Below are 23,827 nucleotides of genomic sequence, written 5' to 3'. Positions count from 1 at the left end.
TTCATTGGACGCCACAGTTCTCATGGTTGTCATGAACCATGAGAACGCCACAGTTGCCACTGCAGATGACTGCCTGAAACCCTCTTGCAGTCTCCTCTTCACTTATTTCTGGGACTGCCTGAAACTGCCTGGTTGCAGGACCAACCCACCAGCTCCTGATTCTGGATGCTGATGCCAGATCTGCTGCCACCGAGATGGTGCCCACTTTGCAGGGTGCTTGCTTCCCTCAATCACTAGCTTCAAAGTCTGGGCAGATGTATCTGATTCAAAGAACCTGAATGTATGTCCATACCCAGGGTTCCAAGGAGGCTGAGAGTATCTGGCATTTTTACTTTCTGTAGTGAAAGGCAGGCCTTACTTCATAATGCGAGTGACGAACTCCCCAAAGATTGAAAGATGCTACGGTTTAGACGCCAAGGGGCTAAGAAGAAAGAGAAATGTCCATTACCGTGAATGAATTAAGAAAATGTATGGTGCAAGATATTAATACATTGCGCATTCGGCTGACTCTTGTAGCAAGATGTCCCACCCTCTTGCAGTCTCCTCTTCACTTATTTCTGCGACTGCCTGAAACCTTTTTCACAAGTTCTGTCTGTAGGTGCCATTTGCTTCCCAATCTCTACAGCACTTCCTGGGATGTCCATACTTAAGGACTCTTTCAAAATTGGGTCAGTACGCTTGCGACTGGGCCTCCTGAGCCCATCTTTTTTTTTTTTCTAGGTCACTTCTTGAGTCCCTTTCAACGAGTCACCAGCATTGCTCTGGCTTCTGACATCGTCCACATGCACAGGCTTCAAGAGGCCCAAAGTCTCCTGAAATAGTTAAGTTGAACAAGTGGGATTTGTATAGTACAATTAGAAAGCAACATTATTATCTTCTCCCATTCAACTTTTAAGTAAACTATTTGATGGATTATTGCAATCCCACTTTGCATAAAACCTCATTTAGGTCCTAAGACGTTTCAAATCACCCTTCAATAGTAAAAATACAAATTGCTTTGCTCATACTGAATAGAAGTCTGAGTCCAGTGTAATTATGAAAAATCCAAGCTTCATCTCAAGTTAAAGCTCTATCCTCCCCAATTTAGACCTCCTTTAGCCTGTGTGGACAGGAGGAGAGAGGGGGTCTCTTGCTTCATCTTAGAATGTTGACTGACACATTCATTTGTTCATTCATTCATACAGTCATACATCCATTTGATCAGCATTTACTGAATGCCCATTTTATGCTAGATGCCCTGCTAGGCACTGAGGATCCTAAAATATTTCCTCACCTAGCACCTCTTCTCCTATCCCCCTAATAGCCTACCTTATCCCATCTAGGGTAGGAAGAAGAAAAGTAAGGAGTAGGAAAAGGTTGTTTTGGCTTGCTTGTTTGTTTTTGTTTTACTAGCATGGGTGTAATTTCTCTTTGGTTTTCTCTGGCGATGGCAGCTGTTTCCCTCATTGGTGTCTTAGTGGGTTTCTTGGATATCCCCTGCTGGTGCCGTCCAACTGCCGCCCTCATGGTTTCAGAAGGACCTCCTTCAGCCGGCCACTTGTGATCTTTCCTTAGATTCTGCTTCTAGTGGCTTTTCCACCTTTTTCTGCAGAGATGTATTTGAAGAAACGTATACGGACGTTTCTGAAACCCTACATGGGTTTCTTCCTGTGGCTTCCACATCTGTTCTGCAGACATTATGTACTGTACTGGGTATTGTGATTGCTGCTTAGACCAGCCTTCAGGAATGAGGACACATCCCACCAAGTGGTGTCGTCAAAGGTCTCACTCATTCCCCAAGGGCAGCCTAATGTCTTGGGAGCTCAGTTGAAACTGAACTGGAAAAAGTCCCATTTTAATATTTGTTGCAGGCCAGCCAAACTCAGACTATAGGAGTGGGAAGGGTGCCTCTGACCCCCACTCCGTGTCGTTCTTGGTTATCCAGGCTCCAGAGAAGCACTGCTTGGGGCCCACTGCCATTGGTTAGAGTGACAGCAGCACCTTCATTTCTGCTGGGCCTTTTACTCGCTGGGTCGGTCCTGGCAGTGAGCATGGCTGGGACGCTAGCTTTTTCTGCTTTTCCATTCACTCTCTCCACCCTCCCACCCACCCAGCCCCAAATTCTTACAACACCTACCGCCGTATGATTATATGATTTTCCTCTCAATTATTTTATTTTTTTAAGGAGGGGTGGCCCATGAGGGGATCGAACCGGCAACCTTGGTGTTATTAGCACCAGGCTCTAACGAACTGAGCTGACCGGCCATCCCTTAATTTTTATATTTAAAAAAAAATAAGACTATATAAATTGTATATATCAATTAAAAATCGTTTTTGGAATCATTACTATTAGGTTGGTGCAAAAGTAATTGCGGTTTTGCGATTATTTTTAACCTTTTAAACCACAATCACTTTTGCACCAACCTAATACATTAAAAGAAGCTCATTGATTTCAGAAGCCTTGAAAAGTAAGTAAATGTGTATGTCAGCATCTGGGAAATGCAGCGTGTGCATAACTGGATGGTCTCCTGGAGGGATGAGAACCACTGGCTCTTTCTTCCAGCAGGCTGCTGTCTTCCATTCTCCCGGAAGAAGCACTGCACGGTATCCATGGACCAATGACTCTTTCACCATTAGTTGAATGACAGAATGATAAACATGCAAGATGTTTCACAGGCCAAAATCTCATCCCTAGACCTAGAAAGACATTAGTCTTGAAATCAGTGATAATCCAGACCAGAGGGGTGGAGGCTGTGGTTCTTTAACACCGGATCCTTATCAGTAAGCACTTAGAAATTGAAGTAGGAAAAAAACAAAACAAAACAAAAAAAACCTTGACCCTTTACTCAATAAAAATCACAGAACTCTTTTGGAGGTCAAAAGTCCCAGCAATTAATGGTAGATACAGCTTTGCCCTGAAGCCAAACACAGGGGGTATGGTTTTCTGTCCTAGAGTTCAGTGACCGGGAGTGTGAGGATAGATTTTGGAAAGTCACGATTGAAGAGTTGGTTTTGTTTAGAGCAGGGGTGTCCAAACTTTTTTCAACGTTTTTCACCAAGGGCCCTATGCGGTAAAATACACAAGCAGCCGGGCCACTCACTCGAGGTGAAGTACGTATTGCCTCACCTGCTTTATTTAAGTAAACTAAATATATTTTTGGAATTTGCTGCGGGCCAATTAACAATGGATTGTGGACCGCAGTTGGCCCGCGGGCCGCAGGTTTGACACCCCTGGTTTAGAGGGAGTAACACGCAAGTGTGAGGGAAGGGGTGACCCAGTAAAAGCATTTCAATAGAAAAGGAGCCATAGTCTCTGCCAGATTACCCTTCCTTCCACTTCTGCTCCCTAGCCTGCACGTTCTCCCCAGCCCAAAACCAGCTAAATGGCCAGACCAGAGCCAAGGGGTAATCTGAGAGATAACAAATGTTGTAGGCCAGGACTAGTTCAGGAAGTGCATGACCCAGAGAGTGAGGGCCTTCTTTTGCATCCCAGGGGCCTCTCTTGCCTCGATGCACTGAAAGTTGTAAAATACTAAAGAAAGAGCCCCGCTTTCCAAGGTCTCTTCTGCTGTCGGATCCCACCCATTCCAACCTGATTTCTAACCATATCCTGGCCCATACTGTCTGCTACTATTACTGAGGCCCTCTTTCTTCCACCTGCCTACTTCATCCCAGGTGCCTGCTCTCTGGCAAGTTTGTACGTTAACTAACTCCTCATCTTGATCCCATCCTCTGAAGGGTGTGCTCTATAGAGGAGAGAAGAAGCTAGAGACTTAGTCTTGTTCTTTGTTAAAAACGAGCGGCTGTTTCCTTGTTGCCACAGGTTTTGTGGCCAAGCCACCCAGTCTAGAGTAGGGAGACAGGTGGAGAGATTGGCTGGGAGATGGGCAGTTGGCTCCCATTTTAAGTAGCCTGGGAGCTTTGCTTCGTGTCGCAGTACCCTCTGCTGCCCTCTGTGGCCAAAACAGTAATGTCTCTAGAGACACTAAATCCTGGCATCCATCTCTCCCTGCCGATGTCTTTTAGTTTTCTATGGGCTGCAAAAAGTAAAATGGGACACTCTCACTGCAAGCCTTTGTCTGGCTTACACTCTCAGATCCTTCCGGCAAAGTTGGTTGAACTGAATCCTCAAAGAAATCTTAAAGGGCCATTGGGGTCCTCAGCTCTGCTCTAAGCAAGTCTGGGTCCAATCCTGGGGGGAATTACACAGGCTTTGGTGACTCTCTAGACACTGCCAAAATACCAGATTCTTTAAAGTTCCTCAGTAGGATTTCCACAAAATCTGTCCAATTGTTAATCTTAGCGTAGGGACTTTTCACTTAGAGGGCAAAATCCCAATTAGAAAGATGGGCAGGCTGGTGGTCATGGAGAATAGGCCATATTAACATGGCTGATGTGTTCTTCAGTGACCTTTTAACTTTCTTCTTTTTTTTAACATCTAAAAAGATAATTTCATAAGCTCAACCCTGCTGAAATGTTCTCTATGGGTTGGAAGTGTTGCTTTGTGACTTGCAAGCACAGCTCAGGACTCAGCAGTTTTTCCTTGCTTTGGCAGTGAATGGCTTTGGGTACCTGGAAGCCAACAAAGCACCTGTTTCTTCCTCCACTCCAGTCCCAAGTAAGGTGAGTAAGCTTATTGCTGATTAAGGGAGAACCGTGTCTTACCAGTTTGAATTCCTCATTAAGATAAATAAATGTGTCCACTAGGATTGGCTGGCTGGAAAAGCCCAGGATGAAATCACCCCATTTCTGAAACCCACCCAGTCCCAAAAAATGGCTCCCTGGAGAGATTGGCAATTTTTGTTTGAAACATTTGGCTGTCATGTCAGGCTAGATGTTTGATTTCAAAGTCTATGTGCACAGTGCTCAGTGGCTGTAGGAAAATGAGAAAAATGTGCCTAGTTCCCCAATTCGCCACAGGTTTTATTCATCTCTCCCGAATTCTGCTCTCCAGTGCTTTCCAAAGGCCCCGCTCACCATGTGCAAGGGAAAAATGCATGTTAATTTTATGGTGGTGGTGACACAAACCTATAACCCAAAAATCTGCTTATTTTTTTCTTGATATTTATTTTTGTATTGTAAAAATGTATAGCATTAAATTTCCCATCTTAACCATTTTGAAGTGTACAGTTCAATAAATACACTCACATTGTGCAACAGATTCTCTAGAACTTTATCATCTTGCAAAACAAACTCTGTGTGCGTTGAACACTACTTTCCACTCCTTGCCCTGCACCACCCCCCTCAGCCCTTGGTAACCATCTTTTTACTTTGTTTCTATGAATGACTACTTTCGATATTTCATGAGTGGAATCTTACAGTATTGTCCTTTTGTGACTCATTTATGTCACTTAACAAAGTCCTGGAGTTTCTACAGGCAGATTCTTTAATATAAACTGTGGCATATAAACTGTGGTAAGGCTGAGCAGGAAAAGGTTTCAGGTCCCAGGGCGGGCCAGTTCCATGGCCCTTGCTTTCTCTTGTCTTCAACTCACACCTGTGAAGCCTGTGGGCCCTTCTCAGAGCTTCAAAGATTAAAAGCCTCCCCGGTACCTTCCTGAGATATACCAGCTGGATCACGGTAAGCTATGTAGGGGAATGGGGTGGGATTCTTGGGAGAGTAGCTCAGCGGCAGGGCAGAGGCGTCAGGCCTGCAGGGGTTGGAGACAGCGTTCAAAGCGCAACTGGAAAATCCCTGAGCTCTAACCATCTGCCCGTTAGATCTCTGGTCTCTCCACCTCTAACACTTGCAGCCTTCACGATCCTAGGGCTTCAGTGGGACCCTGGAGACTCATGGGGCAGATCTGAGGTCTCACGATTGGAGGACAGCCTCTCAACTCTTACCCCAAGATAACACTGGGAAGCCAGACTGACTTGTCCAATTCTGAACTGGCCCCAAAACCCGGGCGGTGGTGGCAGGTGTTGGGTGCCAGTAGGATGTGGCAGGGCAGACCCTCCTCTCCTGCATCCCAGCCAAAGCCGGTATACCTCCCAGTACAACCTTGCAAGCAACCAGCATGCCAGTTGAGGAAAGGGAAGAACAGGCGCAACCCTAGCTCAGTTTCACTGTACTATTTTCCCCAGACCCGACAGGAGCAGGTGATAGATCTCCCCATCTCTTCTTCCAAATGGCAAACTCGGGGCGTTCTTCGGAAGAAAGCGCATCTCCCAGGCCTGCAGCGCGGCTGCTGGGGCTCTCTGAATTATCCCCACCCGGCCGACGGGCCATGCAGAGAGGTGAGGGACGGCTCTGCAAGCAAGGCCAGGCGCGGGAACCCTCGGCGCTGGCGGTCCTGCCCTCGACTCAAGGGCACGGCAGCGCTAGGAGGACACCAGCGCTCAGGAGCACTCCCGTTCTCCGCAGCACTCCCAGGGACCGACTGTTGCTATCGTGTAGCCCACATAAGCCTCCCCTCCGCGGCGCGGAGTCCCACCTTGCTACCCGCCACCCTGCAGACCTCATAAACAACTTCTGCAACAGCGGAGGGAGGAGGCGGGGAGAGCCGGCCGCGGAGGAGCCGAGCGCCCGGGTAGGGGGCGGGCCGAGGTCAGGGCAGAGGCTGAGGCCGCGCCTCCCCATTGGCCAGGACTTAGTGGGCTGCCCGGGCGCGCGGCGCGGCACGGGCGGGGCCTCCCGGAGAGCACCCGCCCCGCCCCCCGCGCCCGCGCCCCTCTTGCCCTCCCCCTCGTGGGCCGCCGGAGTTTTTAAAGTGGGAGGGCAGCCGGGGGAACTAGACATTCGGGAGCAGCCCGCGGCACTGCTCCGGCGTCTGCTGCGGTCCGCCTAGCTGCTCTGAGCCGATCGTACAATCCTCGGCAGTGTCCTGAGACTGTATGGTCATCTCAGCCATCGCGCCCGCCCGGCCCCAGACTCTTTCAACTGCCGTCGTTAGAGTCACTTTTATTTTTAATTTTTTTGAAAACCCAGGACAGTGGCTGCTTTTCGAAGAAGAAAAAGAACTTCGGTCCCTTTTCGCTCCCCTCGTTTTTGCGTTTGACAGCCTCCTCCCACTCCTTTCCCTGACCCCGCCTCCCGGTGCAGGTTCCTCCCTGTCACCTTTCTCCACCCCCTTTTCCCGCACCTAGCCAGCAGCCCGCAAACTTGCACCTGACTGTGCGGGGCTCTCGAGCCTGTGAGCACTTAGGACCATTAACACGGGCCCGGACCTCAGGGAGTGGGAAAGCGCCAGCAGCTGCAAATCCCCACCGGCCAAGGAACCCAGGTGCTCGGCGTCTCAAAAGGGCCACAGCGACAATGACAGCTGACAAGGAAAAGAAAAGGTAAAAACGCGCGTCCGAGCCGGCTATGGAGCTGGTCCGAAGGGGTGTCTGGGCTTTGTGGGGCCGGAGCGGTTGAGAGCAGCTAGGAGAAGAGTACGGAGAGATCCTTGAGGCTCGAGGATCAGTTTGGAAGGTTTTGAGGGGGGAGAGCAGGTGCCCCGTCTGGGGACGCGGTGCTGCAGCTTCGCAGTGGAGAGTTCTGTGGCCCGAAAGAATCGGAAATCAGAGCGTGAAACGAGGCCAGGAGGCCAAGGGAAATGGCCCTGCAGGTCGGAGGTGCTCCCGGGGTACCTTCCAAAATCTCCCCTGCCCCTACCCCAAACTCCCGCGGCCAGCTGGTTGAAATGTTTCTAGGTTGATTTAACTGAAGTCAACTTTCGATTTTCTTAAGTCTCGCATGCGGGGCAGCATCCACACCTCTCTTTTACTCCGGACTTTTCGGGTCGGTCCAAATGAATTGCTATGCCCTTTGTGCGCCCCAATGGACAAGGGGTCGGAGGCGGAACGCGACGCTGGGACACTGCCGGGCCGAGGGGCCCGGACGCAGCAAAAGGCCCCATTCCGGGTCTCCAGACCCCACTGACGCTTAGAAAACCCCCTTCCTGATCCCGCACCTTGACTCCGCGGGAGAGTGGGTAGTGGGCGGGGCTGCTTTGCGGGGGTAGTAGGTGTCTTGGTGTGCAGCGAGGGGATGGCGACAACGGGCGTGTTTCCCACCCGAGGACAGAGAAGGGCAGCCGCGATCTGCCTGCCTGCCCTTGCCAAGCCTCTAGGCTCTGTGTGAGAAGCAACTCCGGCCAACTCTCACTGCCCTCCCGCCCCCTCCGGGCTGCTCCCCGCCCGGCCCTCTCCCGGCGGGAGTGAGAGTGCTCCGCGCGGCCGCGCAGACGTGAGTACCGCGTCTCTTCCCGCAATCGTGCGCTGCCTGCCGCCTGGCACCCCACTTCCCTTATCTCCACTGGTGCTGCCCCAGCGGGCTGGAACTTTCAGCCCCGAACTCGGCAGCGGCTTGGCAGGACTCGGGTTCGGGGAGGGCGGGATTGGAATTGAACGCGGCCAGCTGAACAGCCTGAGCTTCAGGAGATCAGCTGGGCGGCTGTGAGGTGGTGCGGAGACCCCGGACCCAGCCACGAAGAGAGGAGGTGACTGGCCTCGAGCTGGGGACCCGAAGAGCTCACTCAGTGTCAGTGCCGATTTGCTCTATTCTGACTTCCACTGAGAGAACGGAGCTAGAAACTGTGTATACTCCTCTGGTCGAAAGCCGCAGTTCCCACCTCGGGGCACCGATAAGGATTTGATAAAACCTCGCTGGTGTTCTGGCAGGGAGCCCTGGCCGTCCGTTCTCTGATCGATGGGGGGAAGGGACTGAGCCCGACTCGCCCCTTCCCGACCGCAATCCGCTTCCCGCGTCACTGTGGCGCCCCCAGGCCTGAGAAGGGTGAGCGAACCTTGGCCCAGTCACCCAGGGCCCTGAGACTGTGCCCCCGGGGGACTGTAGCCCTGGAGTCCTCTGTCTTTGAAGGGCAGCGAAGCAGGAAGGAGACTTTAGGATTCCAACGCCTTTTGTAAAACCAATGTAGCCTGCATCATAATACCAATAATAATGACCGAACAATCAAAAAACAAAGTTACAGTCAGCTTCTCTGCTCGAGCTCCGGACTCGGGAGCCGGCGAGGGAACTTTTTCTACGTTTACAATTGTGATGCCTATTGGTGAATGTCGCAATCGCAGAGGTGGGGCCTGACGGTAATCTTGAAAGATGTGTGAAGTGTCAGCTTCTCCCGTGCCGCTCGGCTCAGTTCCTGTGCTATTATGTATATTAATCGTCGCAAGAAGCTTGAGAGCAGAGGAAGAATTATTTCGACAAGCCCGCCTGCAGTGCTTCCTCCTTCGTTAGAGATGGAGCCGGAATGGGAGCAGGAAAAAAAGTGGGATTATCAGACTCCGAATTATTTGTGAGAGCGGCAGGTTTAAGAACGACTGCCAGGATTGCCTGCGAGTAGCCTTGGAAGTTTTTAGGACACTGCTCAGTGGGTGCTACCTCCCAGTGTGACTGCCCTCTGCGACTTGCCTTGATTTCTTGTGTTGCAGGCTGGCAGGGCAAACAGCAAGTCCCTCAACCATCGAGAGTCCCTGTAGGGGTTGTCCAATTCCTGTTGGGCTAATTGTTTAAAGACATTTACTTTTCGTGTCTGGCTCTGTTTGCTGGCTGCAGGCTCCTTGCAGGACAAAGGTGTAATTAAAATAGGAGAACCAATACATTGAAAGTTGGTGTGACATGTAAGTGGTTGTCCTTAGTTTTCCCAGAGTACCTCACAAGTGCAGTGTGTCCCCTGCCAACGGGGGACTGTCGGGTGATGGTTCTGCGCATTAGTTGTTAAGAGTTGTGATTCTTTTGGTTCTGCAGAGCCATTTCTTCCCCCAGATTCAAGATGCATGGAACACTTGCAATGTTCCTTTCAACAACAGCCCTTCAAGAAGTGGGCAGGAACATTTTGTTCCAAAATGTTCATGTGTTGATGGGTAGATTAATGTTTAATAATAAAGAGTTTGCTTTCCAAGAGTTGGCTGTCTGGCCTGGATAGAGGGTATTAAAGTGTACTTTCTGGTAGTAGTGGGCATTCCTGGTGACATCAGAGATGGTCAGAAACCAAAGCTTGATAAGGGTGCTGCCCTTGCCTTTCTGCACTGATCTGTCAGGAGTGAAGTAGAGGCCTCTTTAATCGAGATTCCTGATTCTATAAAGAGCTAGAAAGCGTCTGGGTTACTCACCTCCTGATATGACAATTTCTGAGTCCCTTCCCTGGAAGAGAAAAGAGTCTGGAAGTTTTTAGGTACTGTGGGGAATAGAATGGTTTTGGTAAATGTAAATGAGATCCTTGGATTATCAGGGATCAAAGTCCATTCCCAAAGCCAGACCCAGCTCAGAACACTTTCTGGAAGGCTTAGTGTGGGGCCAGTGGTGGAAGGAGTCAGAAACATCTGGATCAGAAGTTTTCAAACTATCTCCTCCTCCCCCTGCCAGCTGGACATATTTGTTCCTCTGCTAAAATAAAACCAAAGTCCATCTATTTTCAGTACTGAAGGCAAAAATACTACTGGACAGTTTTTCTCAATTTAAGTATATTTTCTATAAATATTCCTTCAACATTTGATGTTTGTTTCTGTTGCATTACCAGGATTCAGGGATGATAAGGAATGTAACACATAGGTTCAGGTAGTTAAATTTTTAATTCATACAGCTTTTGTGAAATTCTAAAGAATGCTGTGGCTACAGGTTTTTTCAGTGTCACTAATGGGGAGCTTAGAATTGTTTTATAAGGGACTATGGAAAGCCTCTAGTCAAACGTTTCTCTTTCTGGATAAGGAAACTGAGACCCAGAGTAGTTAAGTGACCTCCAGTCACAAGGATAGTTATTGCTGGTGAGAATCAGAACCCTGGTTCATTACTTTCAATTAAGTATGTATTTCCCAATAATTGACAGAATAGTACCCCCAGCCCTGAAATGCCTCTAGACAGTGAGAATGAGCCCCAAAGGATGATAATGCCCCCCCCACCACCAGCTCTAAACACTGAACCTTGCAGAAAGGAGACTTGCTTTTCTGGATAATTATAAAAGACTTCAGGCTGCAGATGGAGCGATTCTGTTTGCTTTTTGCAAAAAAGGAAGTAGAGTTGGTGCCGGTTCCAGTGTCTGTAAACTTTGGGAAGTATGAATTCATTGCTTTAGTGCTTTTCCTTTATTTCACTTAGAAAACAAATTAGTTATATGTGAACCTCATTAAACAAAATCAAAGCAAGGACTGTTCTCCAGTGGAGCAGATTGCTTTGTGATGTAGAGAACTGCCTGTCAGAGGAGACATTCAAGCAGCTACTAGATTGATTCCTATACTGAGTGAGGTGGCATTTTCACTAGGAGTGAAAAGCCTGAGACTAAAACTGTTCAACGAGTTTTGAATGTAAATCAATCTCTCTCTCTCCCCCCACGCCCATCCCTATCCCTATCTCTGTCTCTATCTCTGTCTCTGTCTCTGTAGGATGACACTCAACTTTCTAGGAATCTACTGTATAAAATGTTTACAAATCGAAGGAACCAAATTAGATCAATCTTAGTGTGCTCCAGGATTTTAGCCCAATACATTTGAAAATATTTGCTACCAGTAAGTATCTCAAGATTTAGGATTTTCCACATCTCAGGAAATCTATCCAGTAGTATTTGCTTTTTTTGTATTGTCCCCAATCCTGTCTGAAACCCTCAGAAGTTTTCCACTTTAGCCTACTGAATCGTTCCTTTGGCTTCTAGTACTTACCACCACTGATCGATCACAACGGGTAGAGTGTTTCCTAATACTGTAAAGTTAGCAACGTGTGCTTGCTGTGCCCTCAGTACCCTTTACTCCCACCTTCCCCCGTACCATGTTCACGTCACAATATAAATAAGACAACAAATGTGTATTGAGCACCTACTCCTACTCTGGATAAAATACTGAAAAGGAGATGAAGAAGCAGAGGATGGGATCCTTGTCTTCAGGTCCCTTAGTTTGGTGGGTGGGTGGGGGAGGGGAAGACACACAAGGAAGCTTAACTAAAAATATAGGTAACTAGCAGCTTACAAGTGACTTTTCTGTTTATCTTTTGAAGCTAAAGATAAGAAGCTCTTAGCTTTTCGGGCAGTGGTAACCATTTCCACCAGTACACACAATTATTAAAAAGCATTGTGTGTGTTTGGGGGTGGGAGAGTTGGTTCATAGTTTTCCCTGGAATCACTCAGGGTAGGTCCTGACCACCAGCATAAAGACTGGCTCTGACAGAGGGTCAAATGCGAGTCGGGGGTAATGAGAGGAAAGAAGTGGAGGGTTCAAGAGTATTTCCCGTCCTGTATTTTGACACCAGTCAGAAAGGCCCCCAACGTTGCATGTTTGCTGTTCTCTACACAGTTGCTTTGGACAGAGAGGGAGGCATCTAGTAGGGCTGCAAGAGTGATAGGTCTCCAGGTTCTTGTCCCACTGAGGATAACAGTGGAGAAGGGAGAGGGAGTTTCTTGCCCTAGGCTTTGGGAATAGGCTTCTGTGAGCCTCTGAAATTCTGTGGAAGGGCTGATGTATATAAGCATTTTTTTTTCCCCCTGATGGAAGTATGTTCGACTCTCAGTAGCCTTTCAAAGGCTCTATCATCTGGAAAAGGTAAGCCCTGGCTCTTAGAGGATGTTGGTGACTGCCGGACATTTCAGTATCTTTCTGTTCAGGTCCCAGACGGTTCCTAAGTTTTTCTACCAGTGTCTCTCACTGTCGTAGAGATGGGGAAGGAGATTGGTGCTTGCATCTAGTAAAGATACCGTGGTGCAGCTTAACCTTACCTGTACTACAGGTCTTCCATCCGTCCTGGAAGGCAGGGGAGCCGAGGGCCTTGCACAGGGTGAGTTCTGGTGTGATTCATTTCGTTACTGCTGCTTAAAATGGCCGTGACAGTTTCTCCTTACATTTTCCATCTTCCTCAGTTATTTGGAGGTCTTTTTATGCACTAGGAATGTGTGTGTCCTTAGTAGAAATCATATATGCGGTAGGACGAAACAAAACAAAAAAAAACAACCCAAACGCTTAGTTACATTTGTATAGGCACTGTTCTAAAAACTTTATATGGATTAACTCTCGTAATCCTCATATTATTATAATAATGCTTATCCTCATAAGCATTATTATTATCCCCATTTCCCTGATGGGAAAGCTGAAGTATAAAAAGGTGAACTGCCAAAGATCAAATAGGTAGTATGGGTGGAGCTAGGATTTGAACAAGGCAAGGTATCTCCAGAGTGTCTACTCTTAACCACTGATCCATACCATCTTACTTACTTTCCCCACCATATCAATAAAGTATTTAATATTCCTGACTCATGGTAAGTACTCCATAAATGATAACTGCTTTTGTCGTTGGAGTTATAGTCATTACAATTACTTTTCCATTTTGTGACTGACTCATCACTTGCATTGAACCTCACACGTAGACAGGGATTGAAGATCTGAAAGGTAGAATTGGCAATCTTGGAAATTCTTATTTTTCATGGGTTTTCCTCAACTCTGGCAGGAGGTGGTTCTCTCCTGCCCCAAAGAAGTTCAAAGCTTTCCACCTCCCACCCTTCACTGGTGGCAAGACTTCAATAATTACTTTAGCCTTCGGACTCCATTGTGCAGAAGAACCTGTTAGAAGTCTTCCTCTGTGGCTTCTGAAGAACCATCTCCAAATCAAGATGCACAAGACTTCCTCTGGTTCTTTTGATCCTTTGAAATTGCCAGCACAGGAAGGAAAGAATGGATGGGGGGATAAAAAATAGCTATGATCGTTGCAATAATAATAATACGTTGCATTTTTATAGAGCCCTTTCCCTGATGAGCTCCGAGCTTTCGCGGCCATCACACTTTTGACCTCTGCACTCTGAACCTAGAAGGGCCTCTTGAGTTGTCCAAGTGCCGTAAAACAATTGCACTGACACATATCATAGCACCGTATGTGTGGTATCCATGCATGGGTACGTGCCATTCACAGCATCTGATTTTTCGAGTAGAGATGGGTGTAATGTGGTCCCAGTTGTCTGGTCGTGCAATTGGAAGCTACAGAAGTGATCTGCCAGCATGAAATCAAGAAGAGTGGCATGGCCCTTGAAGATCGCGGGAGCTGAGGAAACAGGTGTGGAATGGACCAGCACGTTATCTACTTCTAAGTGGCCTCCATTTTCCCCTAATTTCTCAAGAGATACTGGTTCGCTTGACGGCCTTAGGCTGTTTCTAGGGGCCCCTTGTACATCAGCAAAAACTCTTGTTATAGCACATCACCACCTGAAACATCATGTATTCCCCCGTTTTTAAAATGGAAAAATTCTTCAATTTTAAAGTTACAAGTCACTTTGATGCAAGGTAATGACTCCGGGAAGCAGTTCTTTTCTCACATGCAAAGGTATTTCAGAAAGGGTGGGCTGGCAGTCAGGAAAATGACCCCCATTAAAAAATGTATTTATTTATTTGCCATTCACCCATCTGGCACTTTCCCAATTCTACAGAGCCTTGGAAGTGGATTGTTAGAACTCTGTTTTTATATTCCTCAAGTGACTTCCTGCGTCCCCTCTCTGTGGCGCCCTCCAATAGAAAAATAAACCCTGAGAGGTTAGTGCTAGGAATCATAACAGATTAGGGATCGTCGTGGGTTAGGCTATGTAATAAAACACATGAGCGGGAAAATGACTCCATCATGGTTCACTCATGATTGTGACGCTGCTGGTTAACCCCGCTGCCGTGTTTGCTGCCTGCAAATGCTGGGGGTATAGCCAATATTATAGTCTTTTTAGAAATTCATCAACTCTGTAGCAGCTTTAGTGAGGACACCTGGGCTTCATCTAAGACAGTTCAGAAGCATTTTATAATTCCTTTAAAATACATCAATGAAACTGTATGATTATTTTTTGGTAGTAAGCATTTAAATTACTGTGTTGTGTATCTAGCCAGACGGTGCTCTCTCTGTGTCTCTTGATGTCGTATTTATATTAATAAAATACACATATTTTCTTCTTGATAAAATTTTCATATTGTCATCGCTTTGTATAAGATTTGTCCTGACTGCCTCGGGATAGGGGGCAGAGGGAAGGAAAGGCAACACATTAAACAAAGTTGACGTTTGGGAAACGGAACTGCTGAAAATAGCGAGTCATGCCGTATGCAGTGAGACCTAGAACTGGGCCCAGGTGTCCCTGGTGAGCTGTGGCCTCTACCTACCACCTTGGGCTCCTGTGACAAGGTAATGAAGACGCAGGAGCACAGAGGGGATGACTCAAACTTTAGTACTAACTATTCTCATTACTAATGAGTAATTACAGCAAATATTTACAGGCCTCTTTTCCTACCTTTACGACTTCCTGTTGCTGAAGCACTTTGGAGTATTGAGAAAGATAGTCCTGGAAAAATACGTCATACACAGTTGCAGGAAAGAGTGTCCTTAAGCACACACACAAAATCAGTTGCTTGGCTCTGTTTATGAATTCCATGTGCAAACAACAGAAAACGATGCTTGCGAGGGGCTGGCTGATTGAGCATCTATTCTTTGAACTTCCAAACAAAATTTTAGAAATCAAGTCTGGATTATCAACTCTATGGGGAAATGGGTCACCCAGTGTTTAAAGATACTTTTAGAGAGTATTCTAGAAATAACAGGACTGTGCAAGTTAGTAAGGTACAATTGTGAGTTACAGCACAGGTCATTGGATAAGCACTGTTTGATGCACCTATGACCTCTACAATATTTTTCTGAATGAAAACAGTCTTGCTTAATGGAGTCAATCAGGATGCATAAAATACGCCTTGTGGGGGATTCAGGGAGTTAGAAGAATATCATTCACTTTATCAAGATTCTAGAATAAATCCTGATAATGCTCATGTCCTTTTATGTGGTTTAAAAAAGCACTCTGGTGAAATTGCTTTCTGTAGTAAAAGTCTGTAAACCACGGTCCCCTTGTATTTCTCTCCTACGTTTCCAGGAGTTCTCAGTGCTATTTTAGAATGGCAGCCTTCACTCCGGCACTGGCTGAGGTTGATGAAGCTAATTTTGGTGCCCAGGGTAAAGGGAGAGAGGAGTCACCTGCAGAGCCAAAAGGGCTTTCTGGTGCTTGGATTTGGAGCACCGTGGTGTTACCGGACACACCACATTTCACCTTTAGAACCTTTATTTGTGTGCTTGCACAACAAACGTTTACTCAGATATTAAGATAAGAAAAGTATGAAGGTCACATTTCGCTGGTGACAAGGGAGCTTCTATAAATGTAACCATATCACCGTGCAGCAGGAGTCTGTCTTTTATTCTATACCGGGGACTTAGGGGACTTAATGGTGGGTGGGGCCTGGGAGCCAGGCAAGGCCCTTCCCAGTTTTTTGGCTTCTCTGCATGTTCTGGCTAAACCGACATGCCCCTCCCATTTGTAAGGCCCTTTGGGGTGGCCAAGAAGGGAGGTGGAAATCCTAGTCCACTCTGTGCTCCCCCCACCCTACCCCACCCCCACCCCCTACTCTATGGAGCCTCCTGGTAGGTATTCCATGGACATTAGTGCCCAGTGCATTTTCCTGCTGTCTGACCGTCTAGGAATCAGTCTGGCTGCTAAAATAGCTTTCCTGCCTCTCAGAAGAGGTTTGCAAAGGTTCCGAGAGTGCCCCAGTTTTAGGCAGAGCACAGAGAGAGTCTTCAGCGTGGGAAAGGGGTTCCTTTTGTGGATTTGAGTGTTTCCCTTAAAGATTGGCAAGGATTAGCTAGACACACTCAGAGCCTGAATGAAGACACAGATCCTTGGCCCAAGGGCAGCCTCCAGGGCAGTGGGAGTTCATCTCACTGATTGTAAGGGACCCCGGCCTAGCTCTCTCACCTTGTTCACCATCACCGGCATGTCTCCTAAGCTCCAAAGATGCAAATTTCCTCCCTCTGCCCCAAAGGCTTGTGTACCCTGCATAGTGTCGCAGGATTCCCACCTCTGTTCCCTCACCCCAGTCCTTTCATCTTGGAGGCTCTTCTCCTCTCTTTCTGCTCACATACCTCCCACTTTCCTAGCGTGAGCCCAAACCCACAACTCCTACAAACGCTTCTGTAGTAATTCCCACACTGGCACCTCCCCCTCCACTTGTTTCTAACTCTTGCTTATGTTTGCCAAAGAGCCTGCCTGATTATATTTCCTTGTTATCTAATGACATTTTATGTGTTTGTGTCTTCTCAACAAGAGTGCCTGTTGCTCAAGGGCAAGGATATCCAATTTTCTGACGTGCCCTGTAATACCTTGCATATTTTGAGTCCCTAAAATCATAATTTTTATTTATTTTTTTAAAAAATTTTTTTTAATGGCATCTTCAGGGTTTACCTTTGAGCCACTGCTTAATTTTTATTTGTCTGATTGCATCGTACAATTCACAAAGTGAGGTATAGGAGTGTGATATTGTGATTTATAATAAGAAATATATATCTGGACTTCATCCCATTTCTGGCACAGCTCCTAAAACCCTAGGAATTTCCTCAATTTTTAGAAAAATCAGAATCGCTTTGTTGTCTTTTGGGTCCTTGGAAAGCCTGCCTCTTGGGCTTTCATTCGTTGTTGTTTTCCTTCCTATAGATTTGAGCCCTTTACTCATTATTTTTGGAAAAGAAAAAATCGAGGGGACCACTGGCAGGTCTTGGTGATAAATGATTTTACATCAAAGGCAAACCTTAGGCTAGTATTATGCCAATGCTTGACTTCCAGAATGCCCAATACACTAAGGCAAGGACCAGCCAAACAATAAAGTACTCCAGCTTAATCTCAAAGTTAAAAAGCCAGGTGGGAAAGCGTGTGTAGGAGAAACCCAGCTCTCAGCTCAGAAATCCACTTCCCTGGGGGGCCCTCCCCACTTAGCAGCACATTGGTTACCCCTGTGTTTATGTGGCCCTCAGTCTATATTTTATTATTTGTGTGATGCTTTTACAACTTGCTTCTGAGTGGTGTGTGTGAGAGAGAGAGAGAGAGAGAATCTGTCCCTGCTCACCACTTAGGTGGTAAGCCTTCCAAGGGCAAGGACCCAGGCATCCTTTTCTGTTCTGTCTTCCCACAGCACCCAGAACAGAGGCCTACATTTGGGTGCCCAATAATTGTGTATGAACTCTGTAGTTCTATGTCCGAAACCACGGGAGCTTAGTGCAGAGGCTTAGAGGCACAGGCAGGAACCTTTTCTCAGATCAACTTACCCATCCTCCTGGTCACCCACCGTGCATGTAATAAGGTGGGTGGGGACGCTGTTATCATCGCTGTGTGCAAAACTTTGTAGGTTCTGTTCCACATTCAGGTGCCATGCCATGCAGTGAGATTACGAAGAGGCATTAGATGGACTCTGTACTCAGGAGGCGCATAGTCTAGTTAGAGAGTCGAGAAATACCTAAAATTATTTGTTTAAAATATTGCAAAATGGTTTATAGAATGGGTGCCCTTGGCCCACATTTAAGATATTGGTATCTTGTTAGATAGTCAAAATTAGCTCAGATAAAACATGAAGCAAACAGTGGGATTTTGGTAGTAATTAGTGAGAGTGAATTGGGTAAATAGATCTTGTGTATTATGAATCGACAGAAAGAGGGGTGAACAGCATAGATTAGGGGGAGGTTTCATGGAGGAGCAGTACGATCTAGGTCTTGACGATTCGGTGGACTTTGGATGGGCCGGAGGGCATGGGATGTTCTAGTTGGAGTGAACCGCTTGAGTCAAATGAGGAAGGAGGAACCAACAGGGTGTGCAGGCAAGGGCTGGAGAGTGGCTCCTTCCGGGACTGAGTCTGGAGCTCTGTGAGTGGACAGGCGATGAGGACCAGGCCCGGACGGATGTTTGGGAAGTAGAGGGACAATCCTCTCGAGTCACACTGCGATGGAATCTTTGGGCTGCCTTGAGGCCACGGGAGCAGTGCATGCCTCTCTTAGGAATTAGTGGAACCTGAGGGAGCTGCTCAGGGCACCTCCATTATCTTCCAGCCAGGAGCCTGGTTCTAGTGTGAGCACCAAGGGGTGGCTGGAAGAGGCCATTATTATTCTTTATAAGAATGACCTGAAAGGCTGAAAATGTCCCCCTGTTTCCCTTAGGAAATCGCTCACCTGAAAATGCCTGAATTGATCTGGAACATATTTCTTTGTGGACTGTACCCCCCCTCAGGGTAATAAATGTCTCCCCGTGTGCAGAGGGGGAGCTGGAGGAGACAGCTTACCATATTGGAACACAGAGTCCTTGGGGCTCTGGGGAGGGGTGCAGTGACCCTCATCCTGTGCTCTTGTTTGGATGGTAGTCTTTGTCCCCTTGATTATTTGCTAAGGACTCTCATTCTAGCCCCTCTTCCCCTTTCTCCAGATCTAGGCTTTTTGAGTCTGATCACTGTGGAAAGATACGACAGTCCCTTTGACACTCCCCTGTTTGTAGGGAGGCGGCCTAATCTAAGTCAGACCACTCCTTTTGTCATCTTTAGCAATTGTCCCTTGCGTGCTCTGTGAAGCAGTGCAGCAGAGCTGTTCCTTGGCCTGCTGCTTTCCTGTGATGTGGCTTCACATTCCCTAAAGCCCGAGCTCTGACTTTCTTGGCCAGATGCTGCCAGAAGAGACAGAAAAAGGAGCCATCTTTCTAGGGTCACCTAGGTAGGGCAGCTGGGGCTTTTCCCCTCCTCCAGCAGGTCTAACCTTTCCCCTAGAGGTATTTAGAAGCAGTTGAGGTCATGGCTGGACACTCATGAGCAGGGCTTGGGCCAGAGATCCTGAATCACTGGAGAAGATCCCACACCAGGGACCAACAAAGGCCAAGAAAGTCACTGTAGTGCGCCCTGTGCTGTGGTCCTTCGAGGGAGGCTGCAGCCCCTGAACAGGCTCTCGGCTTGGAATTTAATCTCATCACGGTACCGGCGTGTCTCCTCTCGTTCCTTTTCTATCCCCGCAGTCATCAGCACATGGTTGTAGAACTGGGATACTGCAGCCCAGTCCAGGCAGGATTGCTTTACTCAGTGGTGTGCTCAGTAATCATTTAAATGCCTACTCTGTGCAGGCTGCTGAATGTTGGGCCTGAGCCCAGGGAGGGGCCCCTGGAGTCAGGTGGAAGGGGCTGCAGAGCCCAGGTTGCCCAGCCCAGACACAAGGCTGTCTGGAGCTGTGGGCGTCTCCCAGGAAGCTGCCTCGAGGACGTCCTAAGAAACCCATAGGCCAGAAAGTGGTGTTCACTCAAATCTAGCCAAAGTTGAAAATGCGAGTGTAGCATCTACCTTCCTACAGCCGCAGGTAGGCCTCAGGAAGGCAGAGGAAGGTGATCTAACCAAGCTAATCCGTGACTACGCCATTAGGGTGTGAAACCTGTGAACTTGTCTTGTTTTGTTCGTTTCTTGTCCAAAGTAAAAGTTCCTTTTGAAAAATTCCGATGTTGTCTCTCCTGAACTCCTCGCAAACTGTTTTGCCCCACCTGGGTCTGTGAGGTGATGGGACTTGCGCACACTTGCGGGTGACGTGGTCACTGCTGCCGCTGGCCGGCTTCAGGCCTTGGCATGCTGAGATGACCATGAATCCTGATTCCTTCTTTTCTGAGCCATTCACTTGAGCACATTAGAAACCATTTTCCGTATTCAGATCAACACAAACCTTGTGATTCTGGGCCACCTGTAGCTCCTTGTATGAGTTCACATATTACAAGGGTAATGATGACAGCTTAATTCTCCATGAGTTAGATCTTCCGGGCCAACGCAGAGTACATGTTTATTTTGGAAAGGGACAAACTTTCACCCACTTGAATTCCTTTGCCTTCAAAATTAGTGTCAGGGGGAGCATTTCAGATCTTGCTCCCCAGCATATGTTGTCAGTTTGGCTCAAATACACTCATAAAAATGCTCAAAAAAAAAAAAATTAGTGTCAGGGATTGACCACAAGAGTTGCATATTTCTTAGCCTTTGTCTTGCCAAACAGATTATACTCGTAAATGCTCCCAGGGCCACCCTCACTTCTTTTGTGTCCCTGGCAAAGCCTGCCTGCACAAGAGGTTCAAAGGAGTACTCAAAAAGGCTCTAGGAATGAGAAAGACTGTTCTAGATCCTTTTCTGACGTGTGTAACTTAGAACAGGTAATTTAACCTCTCTGCATGTTTCCCATTCCTAAATGGGGGTTAGACACACTAATTGCTTTCTAAGAGGACTATTCTGAGGTTGGAATGAGATAGAGTTTCAATAGAGCCATGCATTTTAAAAGTGTATTACATTTTAGAAATCTCCTTGTAACCATTATATCCATAGAAAGACCTTTGAAAAGTTTAAAGTACAGACCATTAAGGCATCATTATTAACAAGCCCAGCAATATAATCATTTGGCACATCATTTGTTGGAGTGGTTTGACTGCAGTTGGAAGGGAGTCTTAGGAGAATCTAAAAAGTGCTTGTGCTCAGGCCTTTAAATCCCACCCCACCCCCACTTCAATCCCTGCCTGAGCTTTTCAGGATTATGAGCCCTTCCCAATAGTGATTTCAGGATATGAATTCTATTTTCCCCCATACTCTGAGATGTGAGGAAATCTGATAACACCAAGAGACCAAGGAACCCTCCTGGACTCCTGAAAAATGGCATGACCTTGAATGTGCCCTTTCCACGCCTGGCTTGTTCTCCCCTCACCTGTGGAGAGAGAGGGCCCATGCCAGCTGCCATCCTGTCATGAGTGGGAGTTTGCCCTTTGATTTAACACCCCCAAATCTCTAGACCTAATGGGCTACATCCATATTAGATCCGCTCTGGTCCACTTGTTGCTCTGAATCTTACATGCAAGACCTAATTGTGGGCTCCCGAAGGGACTAAGTGCCTGGCCCAAAGTCATTCCAAGGTCAGACCACTTTACTGGGAGATCTAGAAATGAGGGGCAGGATGATACCTCGAAGAATACCTGGGCCTCCTGGAGTTACTAGAAGTGGGAAGAGGCTTTGGGTGCGAAGGGTCAGGCTCGGCAGCACAATGACCGTGAGACTTGGCAGGTCACTCAGCCCTGGCTTCAGACCCATCACCTGTAGCATCCCTAACACCTCTTATCCGTGAGTCTGCCCGCCCTTCCCTCAGCCCAAGCCGAGGCAGCCAGCTGACTCGGGCCTTAGGTCTCAGCTTAATATCACCTCAGGGAAGGCGTTCCAGACCTCCCCCAGTTAACCTCCATCCCTCCACTTCTGGTCTCCTTTTTTTTTTTAACAACACTTCCTCCATGCTGTAATTTATTTGTCTGTTGTAAGCTGCTTGAGGGCAGGGACTGTGCTGACCCTCTCACCAGCATATCCTTAGTGTCTATGTCTATGGCAGTGCTGTGCACATATTAGATGCTCCTTAAACACAGGTTAAGGAAAATAATGAATCCAGGGTTGCTGGGTCTTCATCTTCAACTCCGCATTGAAGACGCATTTGTTCAGTGTTTAATTTTTTCCCCAAAGCTCATAATGTATACTAAAGTAGTTGTTATTTTCCTCATATAGACAAAACAACTGAAGCACAAAAATGGGATCCTAAAGCCAGAGAGCGGGAGAGTCCATGTTAAGAGATCCCAGCCCCAACTTCTTTCCACTGACTGGTGGTGTCTCTCCAGGCACTTTCCTCTTTTTTTTCTGTTGTGGTGATGTTATTGTTTGTCTTATTTGGCAATGTTTACACCGCAGTGGTAGGGGCCATTGTGTGTTGGTGGCGTCTGGAAATACACAACAGAGTCCCAGGAGAATGCCACTGTCGGTCCTTACCACAATTAGCAATTGTCAGGCCAGGGGTAGTAACTGGGTGGGTGTCATTCTCTACGTGGCTGGTCCTGCGTGTTGAAACACCACTGCCTGCTCCTGACAGAGGCGAAGGGGAGTAGACCACAGCCCCATTTCTGCCTGGTCCCATCTATCCTACCACACACACCTAGGCCCTTTCTGCTTGGGACATGTCCTGTTTTGTCCTGTCTAGTGGAATTCCTATGGCCTGGTGGAAAGGAAAGAGGAGTGCTAACCAGCGGGGTGACTTCTGGGCCTCAGTTTCTCCATCTTTAAAATGGGCCAGTAGGTGGGAACCAGACAAGATTGACTCAAAGATACCTTCCAGGGTTCTGATTCCATTGTGAAGTACAGTCTAAGTGGAGCCTAGTTCTGACTCTTGTTTCCAGATGCTTCCTTGGGGAAAGAAGATGGGAGGTTAAAGGTGATCAGTGAGGGGTTGGCAGAAGGCTTTCCAATTCCCCTGTAACTCCCCCCTCTGCAAGAGGTTCTGTTATAGTGGAGAGGGACAGAGACTTGGAAGTCACTATTGGACATGGCATGATGCCAGAGAGAAGGGGCTGGATCCACTTCCACAATAGCAGCGGGACCACCCTTAAGAAGGAAGTGGGTTCACATATGACAATATGCACTGCCCCGTGGTTTCTACAAAAGGGAACAGTTGTGTTATTAAGAGGGGCAGTGTCTGGTCTCCTAATGTCAGGGAAGAAGGAGGCAGGCTGCTGGAGTGAGAATACCCTTAACTAGGAGACCTGGCTCCCAGCTCTGACACCACACGGCAGCCTGTCATGGACTCATTCTGAGCCTGTTTCCACATCTGTCAGATGGCTGCATCAATTGCTGCCTTGCCAATTGGTTTGGGACTTGGAAAATATAAACAGCTACAAAAGGGGGTTATTACTATTATGATTCATATGTACGTATCTATATATTAGTGTGTATGTGTGTAAGTGAAAACGTCCGGAGTGCTCGGTTGATACTGATGTGGGATGATTGACATAATCTTGACTCTTACCTAAAAATACTGTGTCTTTTGATCTGAGGCAGAGAAAGAGAGAGAGAGAGAGAGAGAGAGAGAGAGGGGGGGGGGGGGGAGGGAGGGAAGGAGGGAGGGAGGAAGGAAGGAAAAAAGGAAGAAAGGAAGAAAGGAAGAAAGGAAGAAAGGAAGAAAGGAAGAAAGAAAAGAGAAAGAGAGGAAGAGAAAGAAATCGAGAAAGAAAGAGAACTGTGTTAGAAAGCCGGAGGCTTTGAGAGGATCAGGTTTGAAAATTACTGAATGGAGTTACACTGC

General features: G+C 47.4%; 1 protein-coding gene across 1 annotated transcript in view; it reads left to right on the top strand.

Moving 5' to 3' along the window:
• The first annotated feature begins 6,694 nt into the window (after positions 1-6,694).
• The window catches only part of EPAS1 (endothelial PAS domain protein 1), an 85,054-nt gene continuing 67,921 nt past the window's right edge, over positions 6,695-23,827 (top strand). The window contains exon 1 of the mRNA XM_033125564.1: positions 6,695-7,260. Coding sequence (XP_032981455.1) covers positions 7,235-7,260 — 26 coding nt within the window. The 5' untranslated portion in view covers positions 6,695-7,234. The remainder of the gene's footprint in view (positions 7,261-23,827) is intronic.

This window comes from Rhinolophus ferrumequinum, chromosome 13, assembly GCF_004115265.2.
Source record: "Rhinolophus ferrumequinum isolate MPI-CBG mRhiFer1 chromosome 13, mRhiFer1_v1.p, whole genome shotgun sequence".
Classification (NCBI taxonomy): domain Eukaryota; kingdom Metazoa; phylum Chordata; class Mammalia; order Chiroptera; family Rhinolophidae; genus Rhinolophus; species Rhinolophus ferrumequinum.
This window is presented reverse-complemented; position numbering and strand designations above follow the sequence as displayed.